The sequence below is a fragment of the Zosterops lateralis genome (genome assembly GCF_965231275.1).
Source record: "Zosterops lateralis genome assembly, chromosome: Z".
Taxonomy (NCBI): domain Eukaryota; kingdom Metazoa; phylum Chordata; class Aves; order Passeriformes; family Zosteropidae; genus Zosterops; species Zosterops lateralis.
In genome coordinates this window covers 34,494,552-34,506,919 of record NC_139800.1, presented here as the reverse complement: position 1 = coordinate 34,506,919, position 12,368 = coordinate 34,494,552, and the positions used below count along the sequence as shown (strand labels likewise).

The following is a 12,368-nucleotide window of genomic DNA, read 5'->3' as shown; positions in this document are numbered from 1 at the left end:
CTCGCTCCCGCCGCCCGCCCCGGGGCCCCTCACCTGGGCCGGGCCGGGCCGGGCTGCACCGGGCCCGCTGCGCCTCCGCCACCCCCGCGCCGCCTCTCCGCCGCGCCCGGAACCGGCCGCGCACAGCGCGCATGCGCGGGGCTGGCGCAGGCGCGGGAGGGGCCGGCCGGCGGTGCCCGGGGAAGGGCGGGGGTCGCGGTGCTGGTACCCCGGGCGGGTGTCTGTGTCGGCTTCAGAAGTGCTAAAGAGTGTCGTCACCTCCTAGATGTCTTGGCAGACAGTCATCAGCAAGCTGCAGGGACATCAGGAAGACCCTGGACGTGAAGAATAAATGATGTTCTGGTTGCTGCGTGTTACTACGCAATCATAGGATCAATTAGGTTGGAAAACACTTCTAAGAATATCGAGGGTGCAGCTCTCTCAAAGGCAGAAGAGTTTAAGTCCAGTTCTGATGTATTTTGGTAACTGCTGTGCTACTAACTGGTAACTACACATCTGAGACAGGCTGTATTCTCAGTTAAGATTGTTAGTTTAATACAGAAAAGCACTTCTGTTCTCTAACATCAAAGCAATACACAACTTCTGCCAGGCATGTATAACATAAGACTGGCTCTCAGTGAAAATATTTTCAGAAAAAATCACAAATATTTTGAAAGGAATTTGTTTGAAAATGGTTAGGTTGTTCTCTAAGGTTAGATTATTCTCTCTCGAGGTTGTCTTCTCTGAGTTGGTTTGGGCTGAAAGTAGTGGAATGCTGACAAATAAGAAAAGTAAATGTATACAAGTCTGTCTAGTATTTTTTTTTTTTTTTTTTTTTTCATTTAATAAGATCAGGGATTTTCAGTTTCACCAGCTAATGCCATAGGTAGTTTATGGTATTCAAAGAGCCCTGCCACCGCCTGCATTGGATTGGTGCACTGCCACTTCCAAGAGGCACTAAAAGCCCAGAAGTGACTTACTGTATTCTCTTGAGCTGCCTACATACAATACAAAGAGAAGATCGGTCAGATCCCAGAGAACATGTGGACTGCTTGCATTATCCATGATACCTCTGCTGCAACTGTTTTCAAGCAGCACACACAAGTATTTGTGACATTGCTTTTTGGCTAAGATGGGCCCCCATGTCTGCCTGCTGCTGAAGTATCATGAGGAAAAAGGAAGTTTCACAAGGATGTATTTCAGTCCATCTCTAGGTGACCGTAGGCGATGACATGAATCCAAAGGCAGTGTTCAGTCTCCTCTGCCCGTTCCATGCTTTCTGCTTCATCTAAGGACATCTTGCTATTGACAGGTTGGTTTGTTGACATTTTTTAATTAGTAGTCAGCTATGAAGGGCCATCACTCTACCCATGCAGAGCTTCCATGAACTTCAATGCAAATCCAATGTGAGGGCAGAAATGAGAAAAAAGTCCATGATTCGTATCCTCACAGGCTATTGAGATGAATAAGAGTTGTAATTGCTTAGCTCTTGCCAGGGAGAACTCTGCAGCTCACAAGATTAGGCTTGAAATGCCATACTGAACTTCATCATGTCGGAGTTCATAGATAAAAACTCCCTTTGTAGTAGTGCAAGCAAGGCCCATGGCATTTTTTGATTGCCTCTACAGCACTTGCTCTACTGAAGGGTAATGTGGAAAGTTTGAGGCATATTTCTGGCAAAGACTAATTGCTAGCAGCGTTGGACTGTTTCAGTTTCCCATTGATTTTATTGAGTGGCAGAGAGTTTTTAAAGAGATAGAAGAATTTTAGGCATCAGTTCTCACTCTGAGGCTCATGGATCCTATAAAGCCCTTCAATTTATATGTGCATGAATGAAAATGAATAGCCAGTGGAGTGATAACACTGAAATTAGGACTTCACCTGAGATGGGTTTCATACTATATACAACTAGATATGATTTTATAAAATCAGTGTCAGCAGCAGCTACAATATAGAAAGAAGTCACCCCGTTTTTCTGGAATACACTCTAACAAATTTATGTCCCACACAAGGCAGAAATACTTTTGAAACAATATGCAATTCAAGCCTTATTGCCACAATGGGCACATGAGTACAAATGGATCCTTCTAGTGCTGGATAATATAACTTTGAAAATATGCAATGGGGCCTAACATCACTAGTGTGAGCAGGTGATGAACTCTTCAGGTAAACTGCAGGCAGATGTAACCAATATTCTTTTGCACAATCCAGATCTAACTTTGTAGATGGTTCATCTTCATACCCTCTGGGCAACAGCGAATGAGATACACTTTGAACAGCCAAGGACAAGTAATAGAAACTGCTCTCACTAGACTCCAAAATAACAAACTGCATTCTACTTTTACTTACATGGTGCAGCACAGCAAAACCTAAGGAAGATTCAAGGAATAAAGTTAAGGATGTGATTTAGATTGTTTTATGCCTCCACTTTTTTTCTTTAAATGATCATCAGCTAATGTCACAAAACTACAAGAAGACTTCTCAGGAGTGATTAAAGATAGATGAGTATTCCGGTTGTTGTCATTGAGATTAACAAGACTATTAGTTTGTTTAGATTCCCCGGTGTGTGTTTGCAAGTCGGGATGTGACTTTAGCAAGACTAGGGAAGGGATCATCCCCTTGCTGGTGAGGCTGCACCTTGAATCTTGTGTTCTGTTTTGGGCCCCTCCTTCACTGCAGAACAGACGTTGTGCTGCAGCATGTAGCTGGAGAAGGGGAAAAAGGCTGCTGGAGGGTGTGGAGGACAGAATATTCAAGGAGCATTTGAGGGAGCTGGGGTTGTTTAGCCTGGAGACAATGAGCCTGAGGGGAGGGTGTATTGCTTTCTAGAACTCCTCTGAAAGATTTGCAAGACTCCTGGCATCCATTTTTGTAAGAATCATTGCAGCTTTTTACCCTAGTCTTTCAAGGATTTACTTGAGATGGGGATGCAAGAGCAGTGTGTGTGTTTGTATATTTATATGTGTATATCTATATAATATTTATTTTCTATACACACGCACACACTTTTTTGTATGTATTTGCAGTTTGAAGCTGATAAAATTTATAGCTTTGGTCAGTTTAAAATATGCCGTGTGAGGAACAGGTAAATGGAGAATGGGTGAGGCAGCAGAGCATTAAAAGGTGGAAATTGCAGTAAATCAGGATAGCATGCTTTTTGTATTTGCATCTTGGAGACCTGGGAAGTTTTTATTGGAAAATATGGTAGAAGTGTCTGGAATTAATGTTGCATGGTGATGAAAAGTATTCTGACAGGAAATTCATTGTTCATTGAGGGATGACACTGTTGTACACCATGACACAAAGACTCCAACTTCAGAAGGCTGAAAATGACTCCTTTATTCTGGGGATGTGTCTCCCTTATATACTGTTCTACACAGACCAATTCAATTAGCGAAACAAAGACAAACCTCTTCAATCATTGGTCAGACCAGAGGGACATCAAGAAGTCCCTCGTAGGGAAAGAATGTAAACAAATTTACAGTTACAAAAACATGTCTCTTGTTTACAGAAAATTCTCTGGGAAAAGAATTTCAGAAAACCAAAACATCTCAGGCACAAACCAGGGCTACAGAGGGGTGCCTGCCATTAGGAGGAGTGTAAATGAGTGTAACCTGCTTACTACTAAAGTCTATTGAATTCAGAGGACCACACAGAGCTTATATGGAAGGACATCTGAATCCTGTATGGCAGGTCAGAATATAAAGGCTGCAGATTCACTGATCCCCTTCCAGCAGCTGGCAAAACATACCCCCTCATCTTGATTGGGTTTTGTTCCCCTCTATGACTTCATAAAAATTACTTCTAGCTTCCTCACTATGCTGTGATTACTGGCTGACTCCCATATCTTGAGCAGTCATGCTTTACAACTTTCTCATGTGTGAAAGTTGCTATTTCTGATCCATATGATTTCTGTTTAGATTTCTGAAATGTGCCTATCAAGCTCCTAAGGCCACACTTCTGAAAATATGTATGTAGTATATTCCTTAAACTTTGTAATGTTCTCTCAAATGCCACATCTGTCAAATAATTTCTTATTGATTGTTGAACTAGCTGTGTATTTCAGTTTCTCTGTTCTCCAATACCACTTTTGCTTACATGCTTGTTTCTATTTCTTATTTTTTTCTATTTTTTTTTCAGGGCCAAACTTTCTTCTCACTGTGTTTAACTGCTTTCAACCTTCATGCCTTATCTGTTTTTTCCTGGTTAAATAATTTAGTTAGTCTCTTTATTTCAATTTGCCATCCATAAAGTTGGGATAAAACTACTTTCTGAATCAGTGAGTGCATAATCATAAATTGATTAAAGATGAGGACAGCCAAGACCCAGTGGCTATATGAGTACTTATCACTGATTTAAAAATGTATTTTCCACCAGGAGTTTTTCACCAAGGTAATATTAAGCCATTTCCAATTCTCACACATTTTCTGGTGATACTGGGAATAAAGGAGATTTGTCTGGTTTATGGGTCTCACAATAAAAGTGTGAGGATAGTGTAGTCTTCTATCTTTCAGATACTCTTGTAATGAAGCTATAGAGTAATATAAATATTCTATGGCCAAGATGTGGTGGTCATCTTATGCATAAATTCCTGAATTGGATAATGGTCAACTTACATACCTAATAGTGGGATATTGGGTTTGCACAGCCAGGTTTTTGGTGGGGGGAACTACACAGATTGCTCTTGTGAGAAGCTCCTGGAAGCTTCCTCCATGTTTGGCAGAGCCAAAGCCAGCCAGCTCCAAGATGGACATGCCACTGGCCAAGATTAGGCCAATTAGAAATGGTGGTAATGCCTCTGTGAAAACAGAATTAAGAAGGTAAAAAGAAGTTGTTGTGCAGATATAACTGCAGCCAGAGTAGAGCCAAGTGAGGACATGTGAGAGGAACAGCTTTGCAGACACCAAGGTTAGTGCAGAAAGAGGGACAGGAGGTGCTCCAGCTGCTGGAGCTGAGATTCCCCTGCAGCCTGTGCTGCAGCCCATGGAGGATCACAGGGATGCAGAGATCCACCTGAAGCCTATGGAGGAGACCCAGCCCAGAGCAGGTGGATGCCTGAGATGAGGCTGTGACCCCATGGGAAGCCTGTGCTGGAGCAGGCTCCTGGCAGGGACCTGCAGACCTGGGGAGAGAGGAGCCCTCACCAGAGCAGATTTCCTGGTAGGATCTGTGATCCCATGGGGGACTCACACTGGAGCAGCCTGTCCTTGAAGCACTGCAGCCCATGGAAGAATGACCCACCTTGCAGCAGTTTGTTGAGGACTGCTGCCCATGGGATGGACTCACACTGGAGAAGTTCATGGAGAAACGTCTGCTGTGGGAGGGACCCCATGCTGGAACAGGGGAAGGAGTCCTCTACCCAGGCACTAGGAGAAACAACATGTGATGAACTGACCATAACCCCCATTCCTTGCGTCCACGCACTGCAGGGGGGAAGGAGGAAGGAGTGGGAATAAGGTGTTTTTAAGGTCTTACTTTACTTCTTATTATCCTGCTCTGATTTTGTTAGTAATAAATTCAGTTAGTATCTCTAATTCAAGCCTGTTTTGTCCATGATGGTATTTCATGAGTAGTCTCTCTCCTATCTCAACCCATGAACCCTTTGTCATATTTTCTCTCCCCTGTCCAGCTGCATAGGAGAGTGAGAGAGAGACTTTGGTGGATGCCTGGAATGTAGACAGAGTCAATCCACCACAGTGTTTTTGGTGCCATGACTTGGATTCAAATCGAGGTTGCTGCCACCACAAGAGCCTGATGCAGAGTGAAGATGGTCACATAATTGCTTTATAATTGATTGATTGCTAATGGAGTGATTTCCTGTCAGGCCAGAAAATGAGGACCCTGATTTCAGTACAGTTACTCCCTAATATCTCCCTTGCACATGGGATCAGACTGTCCTGGCTATGGCTGGGGAAATCCAAAACAAATTATCTGAACTTAGTCATTACACAGCTGTAAACTGAGTACAGAATTTGACCTTATTTCTTTGACTAACGGGAGCATTTATTCTAGCGGCACTGCCACTGTGAGGAAATAAACCCCTAAATACATCCTTGCAGGTCTTTCAACAAGACTTTTCTACTTTGATGAATTTCCTTATTTGTCCCTAGAGGCCACTGCTTTTTGGTTGGTTTTTTTTACACCTTTTATACTGTAATATTGTGCATAGCCAAGACCCCTTTTTGCATTTATCTTCTGCATCCCTCTGATGTGACCAGTGGTAAGCTATAAACTATTCATATTGTTTTCTAAATCATGCAGCCCTTGCAGATCTTTTCTATTGGTGAAGGGGTTTATATGTTTCCATCTAAAGTGCTTATTTTGTTTGATTTGCAATTTGAAATTGACAAGCCAATAAAACCTCAAAACAGACACACACTTGGCTCAGGCTGCTTGGCATTTGTTCATCCTATGTAGCTAACCAAAGAAAGCCAATCCAGACACAGTATTCTGCCATTAAGTCCAGGCAGCCAGAGTGGCATTACAAAGAAACTTAGACATATTCCTTGTTGTATGTGTAAGATCAGCTGCAGGCTTATTTTAACTTTTGGCTCTGGTTCAGGCCATTCTAATCAATACCTGGCTTGGATCAAGATTGGCTATGATTTTTTTTATATTGTCTGCATAAGAAAAGGTCTTAAATATAAAGAAATTCAGACTGATGATACATTTAAAAGGCACTGTGGTTTCATTTATAGCCAGTAATATTAGTTTTTTAAGTTCATTGGTTTTTTTTAAATATTTGAAAACAAGGCCTATTTAAGAGTCAGTCAGATGGGTCACAAAATTTGAACTTCAAATAGAAATTTAAAACAGCTGTGTTTGAAATAATAAAGACTATTCAATGTATCCAAATGAGCTCGGAAACAATTTTCTTTTTTGTGGCATAAGACATATCTGCCTAGTGTAAGAAAACAATACAGAAATGCAGCAATTCCTTTCAGTTGTGTTGGAATCACCAACAGTACAGCTATGAAATACAGCTCCTGTTAGGTCAGATGTAATGCTGCACTAACACATCTACACTCTACGCAGTTAGTTGTATACTGAGCAGAAATGTTGACTTGTGTTCAGTAGGTCAGGGATCTGGGATCTATGCATCGTGTGTCACAGCTTGATGCAGGTGTGATTGAAGACATCTGAACACAGGGACTAGTGCCTTCCAGGAAGCCTACAGTTGTATCAGTTATTTCAGCACACATAAAAAGTGCAGTCATTTTGTAAGAGTTGATTATGTGAATATTTAGGTTGTTAAACACCTCTAAGAACATAACTTAAATGTCTCTTATTTTCCAGCAGCTGAATAATTATTCCCTGATAAACCTTGTTTAAGCAGTACTGGATAGCACTTGTAAAAAATTGCCTTCACCTTTATAACTCTGTAGTTCTTTAAGCCAGTGTCTTTGCACATTCATATGCACATGATTACATCCATCTGCTATAATGAGATCAAAGAATGTTTATTTTAACTGTTAATCCAAAATGAACTCAATAGTTGCACCAGTTTGTCACTTAACAGCTCAAGATCCTTCTTTGATTCTGCTCCTGTCAGCCAAAGATTATATTTGGAATTCATGAAATTTTTAGATTTTTAAATCATAGCTGTAATTGCATCTCAACCCCTTGAAGCTTGAATACAAATGCTGCATTTGGGTCTTTTTTGTTGTTTAAAAATCAACATTGCTTCACAACTGACAAACAGTAAACAACTTCCTTTTCTTTTCCAAATTTGAGCCTGAATCAGCAGATGTTTCTGGGTAATGATTACTCAACTGAGTGGTCTCAGTTAAGTAGCTAAAAAGACTTAGAATGGATGAAGTTAGGTAATAGAAGCATTTTCAGTGTGACACTGTTATGTGTTGTAGGAAAACAGCTTGTAGTGATTCAGTCCCATTTTAAGTCAGGAGGACAAATAATTGTCAAAATACATAAGAAATAAGTCAGCATAGAAGGACTCCAGAGGATGATACAGCTCCAATCCATCCAGTAGAATCCCAAGCTGGGAAGAAGATGCTCTCTGTTCAGATGGGTCCTGACAGCTGGAAGGACACTGCATTAAGCTCGGTGGTGGTCTAGCTTCTCTGCCCATGCTCACATGCATAGTCCTTACTCAAGAACAAAGTTTTAAACTTAACCAGAATCAGCTTTGGTGCATTTATGGATTCAGCAGGAGATCTCATATTTGTGGGCTTGCCTAATGTAAGAAGATAAGTGATGTTTCAGATATGCATATCAGAATTTTAAAACATGGATATTCATGTACATGGATATTCATATACATTTCAAGTCACGTTGTAACTTGTGGAATCGTTACAAATTGTATTCATCCCTTTCAATTCTTAGTACTGATTTTATCAATTAGGGCTCAAAACATCTTTAAGAAAAGCAAGATGCAGATCATTAGTTTCGAAGGAATTGGTAAATCATGCTGAACTTCGGACAATGTGCGCTCATTCTCGAAATGAAAAAGGAGTAGATGGGAACCGTGTTCTCCTGGAGAGGTCAAATGAGGACAGGAGTCCGGGGCTCGGCGCGCCCTCTGTCGGTGACACCGGGCAGGCCCAGGGGCGCCCCGTCCGTGCGGGGCCGCTCTGCGAAATGTCCCGCGCTCGGGCCCGTCACTGCGTTATCACTGCCGCTGCAAGACTGTCAAAAATACAATTAAATGAGTTTTCAACGTGCCAAAGGTTACTACCGGCAATTTTTGACAATTTGATGGCTGTTGGAAAATGGTAATCTCAGGAACGTCAGCACCGTGATTTAGACACTGACAGTGAATCATCTCCTCAGTGGCGAATTCCCGCGGCAGGAATCCCCGCTTTATCTGCCACAGTACGGAAGAGATACGGAAATGCCGGAGGCAGTAGCGGTGTTTTAGGAGACTCTCAGGCAGGTAGTGATAGCAGCTGGCGCTACAAACATGTATCGAACAGTCCCGTTTGTTATTTCCTGCCTGCTGCCAGGTTTATTTGCTTTCCTGCTGCCCATCATCACCTGGCATCCCCGCGCAAGTCGGGCATTCCCTTGCTGTCCTCCTCGCTTTGTTTATTACTGGGGGGTTCGCCGAGGGGTTTTCGGGGCCGTTTGTTGGCGGCTGTGGCGGAGCGGTGCCCGGGGCCAGCCTGGGGAGCGGAGCGGTGCCCGGGGCCAGCCTGGGGAGCGGAGCCGTGCCCGGGGCCGGTCTGGGGATCGGCGCCGGCCGGGCCGCAGCCTGTTACTTTAAGGGCGGCACGGCGGGGGCGGGGCCTCGCGGAGGAGCTTGTGCGCCATTGGCTGTCGCGCCGCGCGGGTACCGCCCCCGGCACTTACTACTGTGTCCCTCTCCCGGTGCCAGTCAGGCGCGGGGTGCGCATGCGCGGCGGTGCTGCGCTGGCCGGCGGGGCTGGGGCGAGCGGCGGGGCTGCCGCGGGCGGGGAGCGGAGCGCGGGGAGCGGGAGCGCGGGGAGCCGCCAGACGCAGCCGGCAGCCAGAACCGGCAGCCGCCGCTGCGGCCGGCCCCGGCAGCGAAACAGAGGATGCCTGTCGCCCGCTCGCCGCTTCTCCGCCCGCCCGCCATCTCCTCCACGTCCTCATGAATTAGGGCTGCGCGGTGGGGGTGGGGGACGGCGGCGAGCGCCCCGGCGGAACCGGCGCCCCAGGCATGGCCGGCTCGGTGAGTGAGTAGCGCGGGTTCCCTCCGGCCCTCCGCCCCGCGCCGCCCGGCGCCGCCGCGAAGGGGCCGGCGTGGCCGGGAATTCCTCTTGGCGTGCGGCTTTCCCTCTCTCCCGGTGCTGCCGGCGGCGGCGCGGCGCGCGCCCGCCCTTGGAGCCGGGTCCCGCCGCCGCGCGCGGGGGGCAGCGGGAGCGCCCCTGACAGCGGGCCCGGTCCCCTCCCCGCCTCCCCCGGCGACACCCGGAGCCGGCCCGCGCCCGCGGGGCCGCTTTTCTGCTGTCGCAGCGGTGCCCGGCTGGTTTCGTCAGCTCTCCCCCACCGAATCCTCTCTGCCGGGTCCGTGGTCCGGCCGTGTGCTCCGTGCTGCCCGCCGTGGGCTCGGTTCCCCGGCCGCCAGCCCCGGCCCCGCTCGCCGGGGCTGACCCGCCGCTCCCGCCTTTCCCCGCAGTGTGCCGTCCAGGTGAAGCTGGAGCTGGGACACCGAGCCCAGGTCAGGAAGAAACCCACTGTGGAAGGCTTCACCCACGACTGGATGGTGTTTGTCAGAGGGCCTGAGCATAGCAACATTCAGCACTTTGTGGAGAAGGTCATCTTTCACCTGCACGAGAGCTTCCCCAGGCCGAAAAGAGGTAGCGGGGTCTCTCTTGGGATGGATGAGCGCTCGGAGGCGGCCCCAGCGGGCGCCGGCGGTGGGTCTGTGCCGGTCTCGGCGGAGAAAGAACAAAAGCGGCCGCCAGTGCGGCGGTGGCTGCCGGGGCTCTCCCGCCGCCTGTGGGGCTGTCCGGGCCGGGCGGGCCGGTCCCTACCCCTCTGGCCCTCGCTGCCGCGGGGATGGCCCTCGCTGTGCCCTGTGCCCGCAGAGCCCGGCCCGGCCCTGGGCTCCCGGTGGTGGGGGGCGCGGAGCTCGCTTCTGCCCCAGCCTAGTCCTCACTGGCGAGTCTTGCCCACGTGTTACTTTCTTCTGGCTGGTGGTGTTTTCTCCCGATGTCCTGTATGACTGGAACAGGGATGCCTGTACGTGTGTTGCTGTTCCGATTTTGGTACTTTTGTTTGGATTCCTTCAATTCTTTCCTGCTTGTTCATCTCCTGGGCTTCATCTTTTTGTGAGTACATAAAAAAGTCTCAAAAGGTGTGTACACGTGGTGCATTTGTACCCATACAAGTTTGGCTGGGAGATGTGTAAGAAGCCTTTTATTTTCAGATCTGTTTCCTGAGACTTTGCTTGTCTCGATTATTGTAGTGGGATTGGTTGAGGTAACAGTGCAAATAAAAGAAGTGAGCAGGTTTATTTGTCTATATAGACACAATGCTTAGGATTAATCTTTCATTTGATCTGCAATCTTTATTGGCATCTAGTGCTTCTCCAGTTCCTTAGAGCATCATCATCATAAATCCTGTCTGCTTGGAGCTGGGGGGGCATAAATTGAATGTACATGGAGCAAAAGAGAGGAAAAATTTGAGTGTTGAGATAATAAAGCTTTGTTTTGTGGTAGGGTAAAACCACAATTTGATTTAATATTTGTCTTTTGGGAGATACCTAGCTGTGACTTATTTACTGTCAGTGACTGTGTTTTCTCTAGAATACTTTCCTTCCCTTAAGTATCACTGTAAGAATTAACAGTATTTCATCTCCAGAATTTATCCTCTGAAGTACAGGCAATTAATTCCCTTTTATTTTCATACCATCAGTATTTTTTTTGGATCTGTTTAAATCTGTGTAGTATTACACAAACCATTTTCAGTGAATTGTATTAAATACTGCAATATTACTGTTGAATTAAATTGCCCAGCTTGTCCTGGCGAGTCTTCCTCTTGCTTTCTTCTTTTTCTTGTGCAAAAAACATTTAAGTCAATCTAAACAGTTTTTCAGAAAACCTCCTGAGAACAGATCTAAGTAGCCTAAATAGCTGAGATAGTGTGATTAATATTCATTGAATTAGATGATGTATTGTATGAAATCAGTGGTAGAAAGCGTGCTTAATTCTTGAAGCCTGGTCTGCAAAGGAGTTGTTAGTGGTCCTCTCTGCTTCTGTTATTTCTGCTATATTTATTTACTTGCTGTTTGGTCTCTGAGAACATGATTCCGCTGACCAAATTTGGTTGCTAGGTGTGATGTGGAGCTTGCTAACAAGAATATAGTTCAGGACTTTTGCAAGTGAGGGATACATCATTTGCTACTTGCTTTTGTCACCAGCTGCTGAGTTTAGTTGTACAGTCATTTAAGTAATTGCTTTAAAGTGTTTATTTTGGGGTTTTGTTTGTATGCATAATTTTCATGAAGTGGCAACTGCTGAGAAGGATGCCCTCTTATATATCCTGGGAGGGGACTTGTACAGTGGTTGTACCTGCCTTGGATTGTAGGAGATGCTGAAGAAATTTAATGTCCTTGAAATCACATGGAGGAATGATCCATGTATGAATTACCTAGAATGTTTTCTGCTGTTGTAAAGTGTTTAAAAGGGTGGTGGGAATGCATGCCTTGGAGCAGTTTGTCTTTCTAATTTAAAAGTACTGTTAAAATTTTTGACAGAAGTATTCTAAGGTGGGGTTTTTGTCTCTGTAAATCAATGCTAACAGTTTGGTTTGATACCTCAAGTGTTGCCTGTTTAGTAGAAATGACTTGCATGTTTGAAGTGTTAGCCGAACTGCCTGTTTTCCATCAGGTAGTCTGATGTTTTTGTCTGCAGTTATATATACTTTATTATTGTAGTACAGATTAATTTACCACTTGGAGGTAC

General features: G+C 45.5%; 1 protein-coding gene across 1 annotated transcript in view; it reads left to right on the top strand.

Moving 5' to 3' along the window:
* Nucleotides 1–9,580: 9,580 nt before the first annotated feature.
* MLLT3 (MLLT3 super elongation complex subunit) overlaps nucleotides 9,581–12,368 on the top strand; it is a 125,063-nt gene continuing 122,275 nt past the window's right edge. Inside the window, exons 1-2 of the mRNA XM_083883750.1 lie at nucleotides 9,581–9,631; nucleotides 10,079–10,259. Of these exons, the coding sequence (XP_083739876.1) occupies nucleotides 9,620–9,631; nucleotides 10,079–10,259 (193 nt within the window). The 5' untranslated portion in view covers nucleotides 9,581–9,619. The remainder of the gene's footprint in view (nucleotides 9,632–10,078; nucleotides 10,260–12,368) is intronic.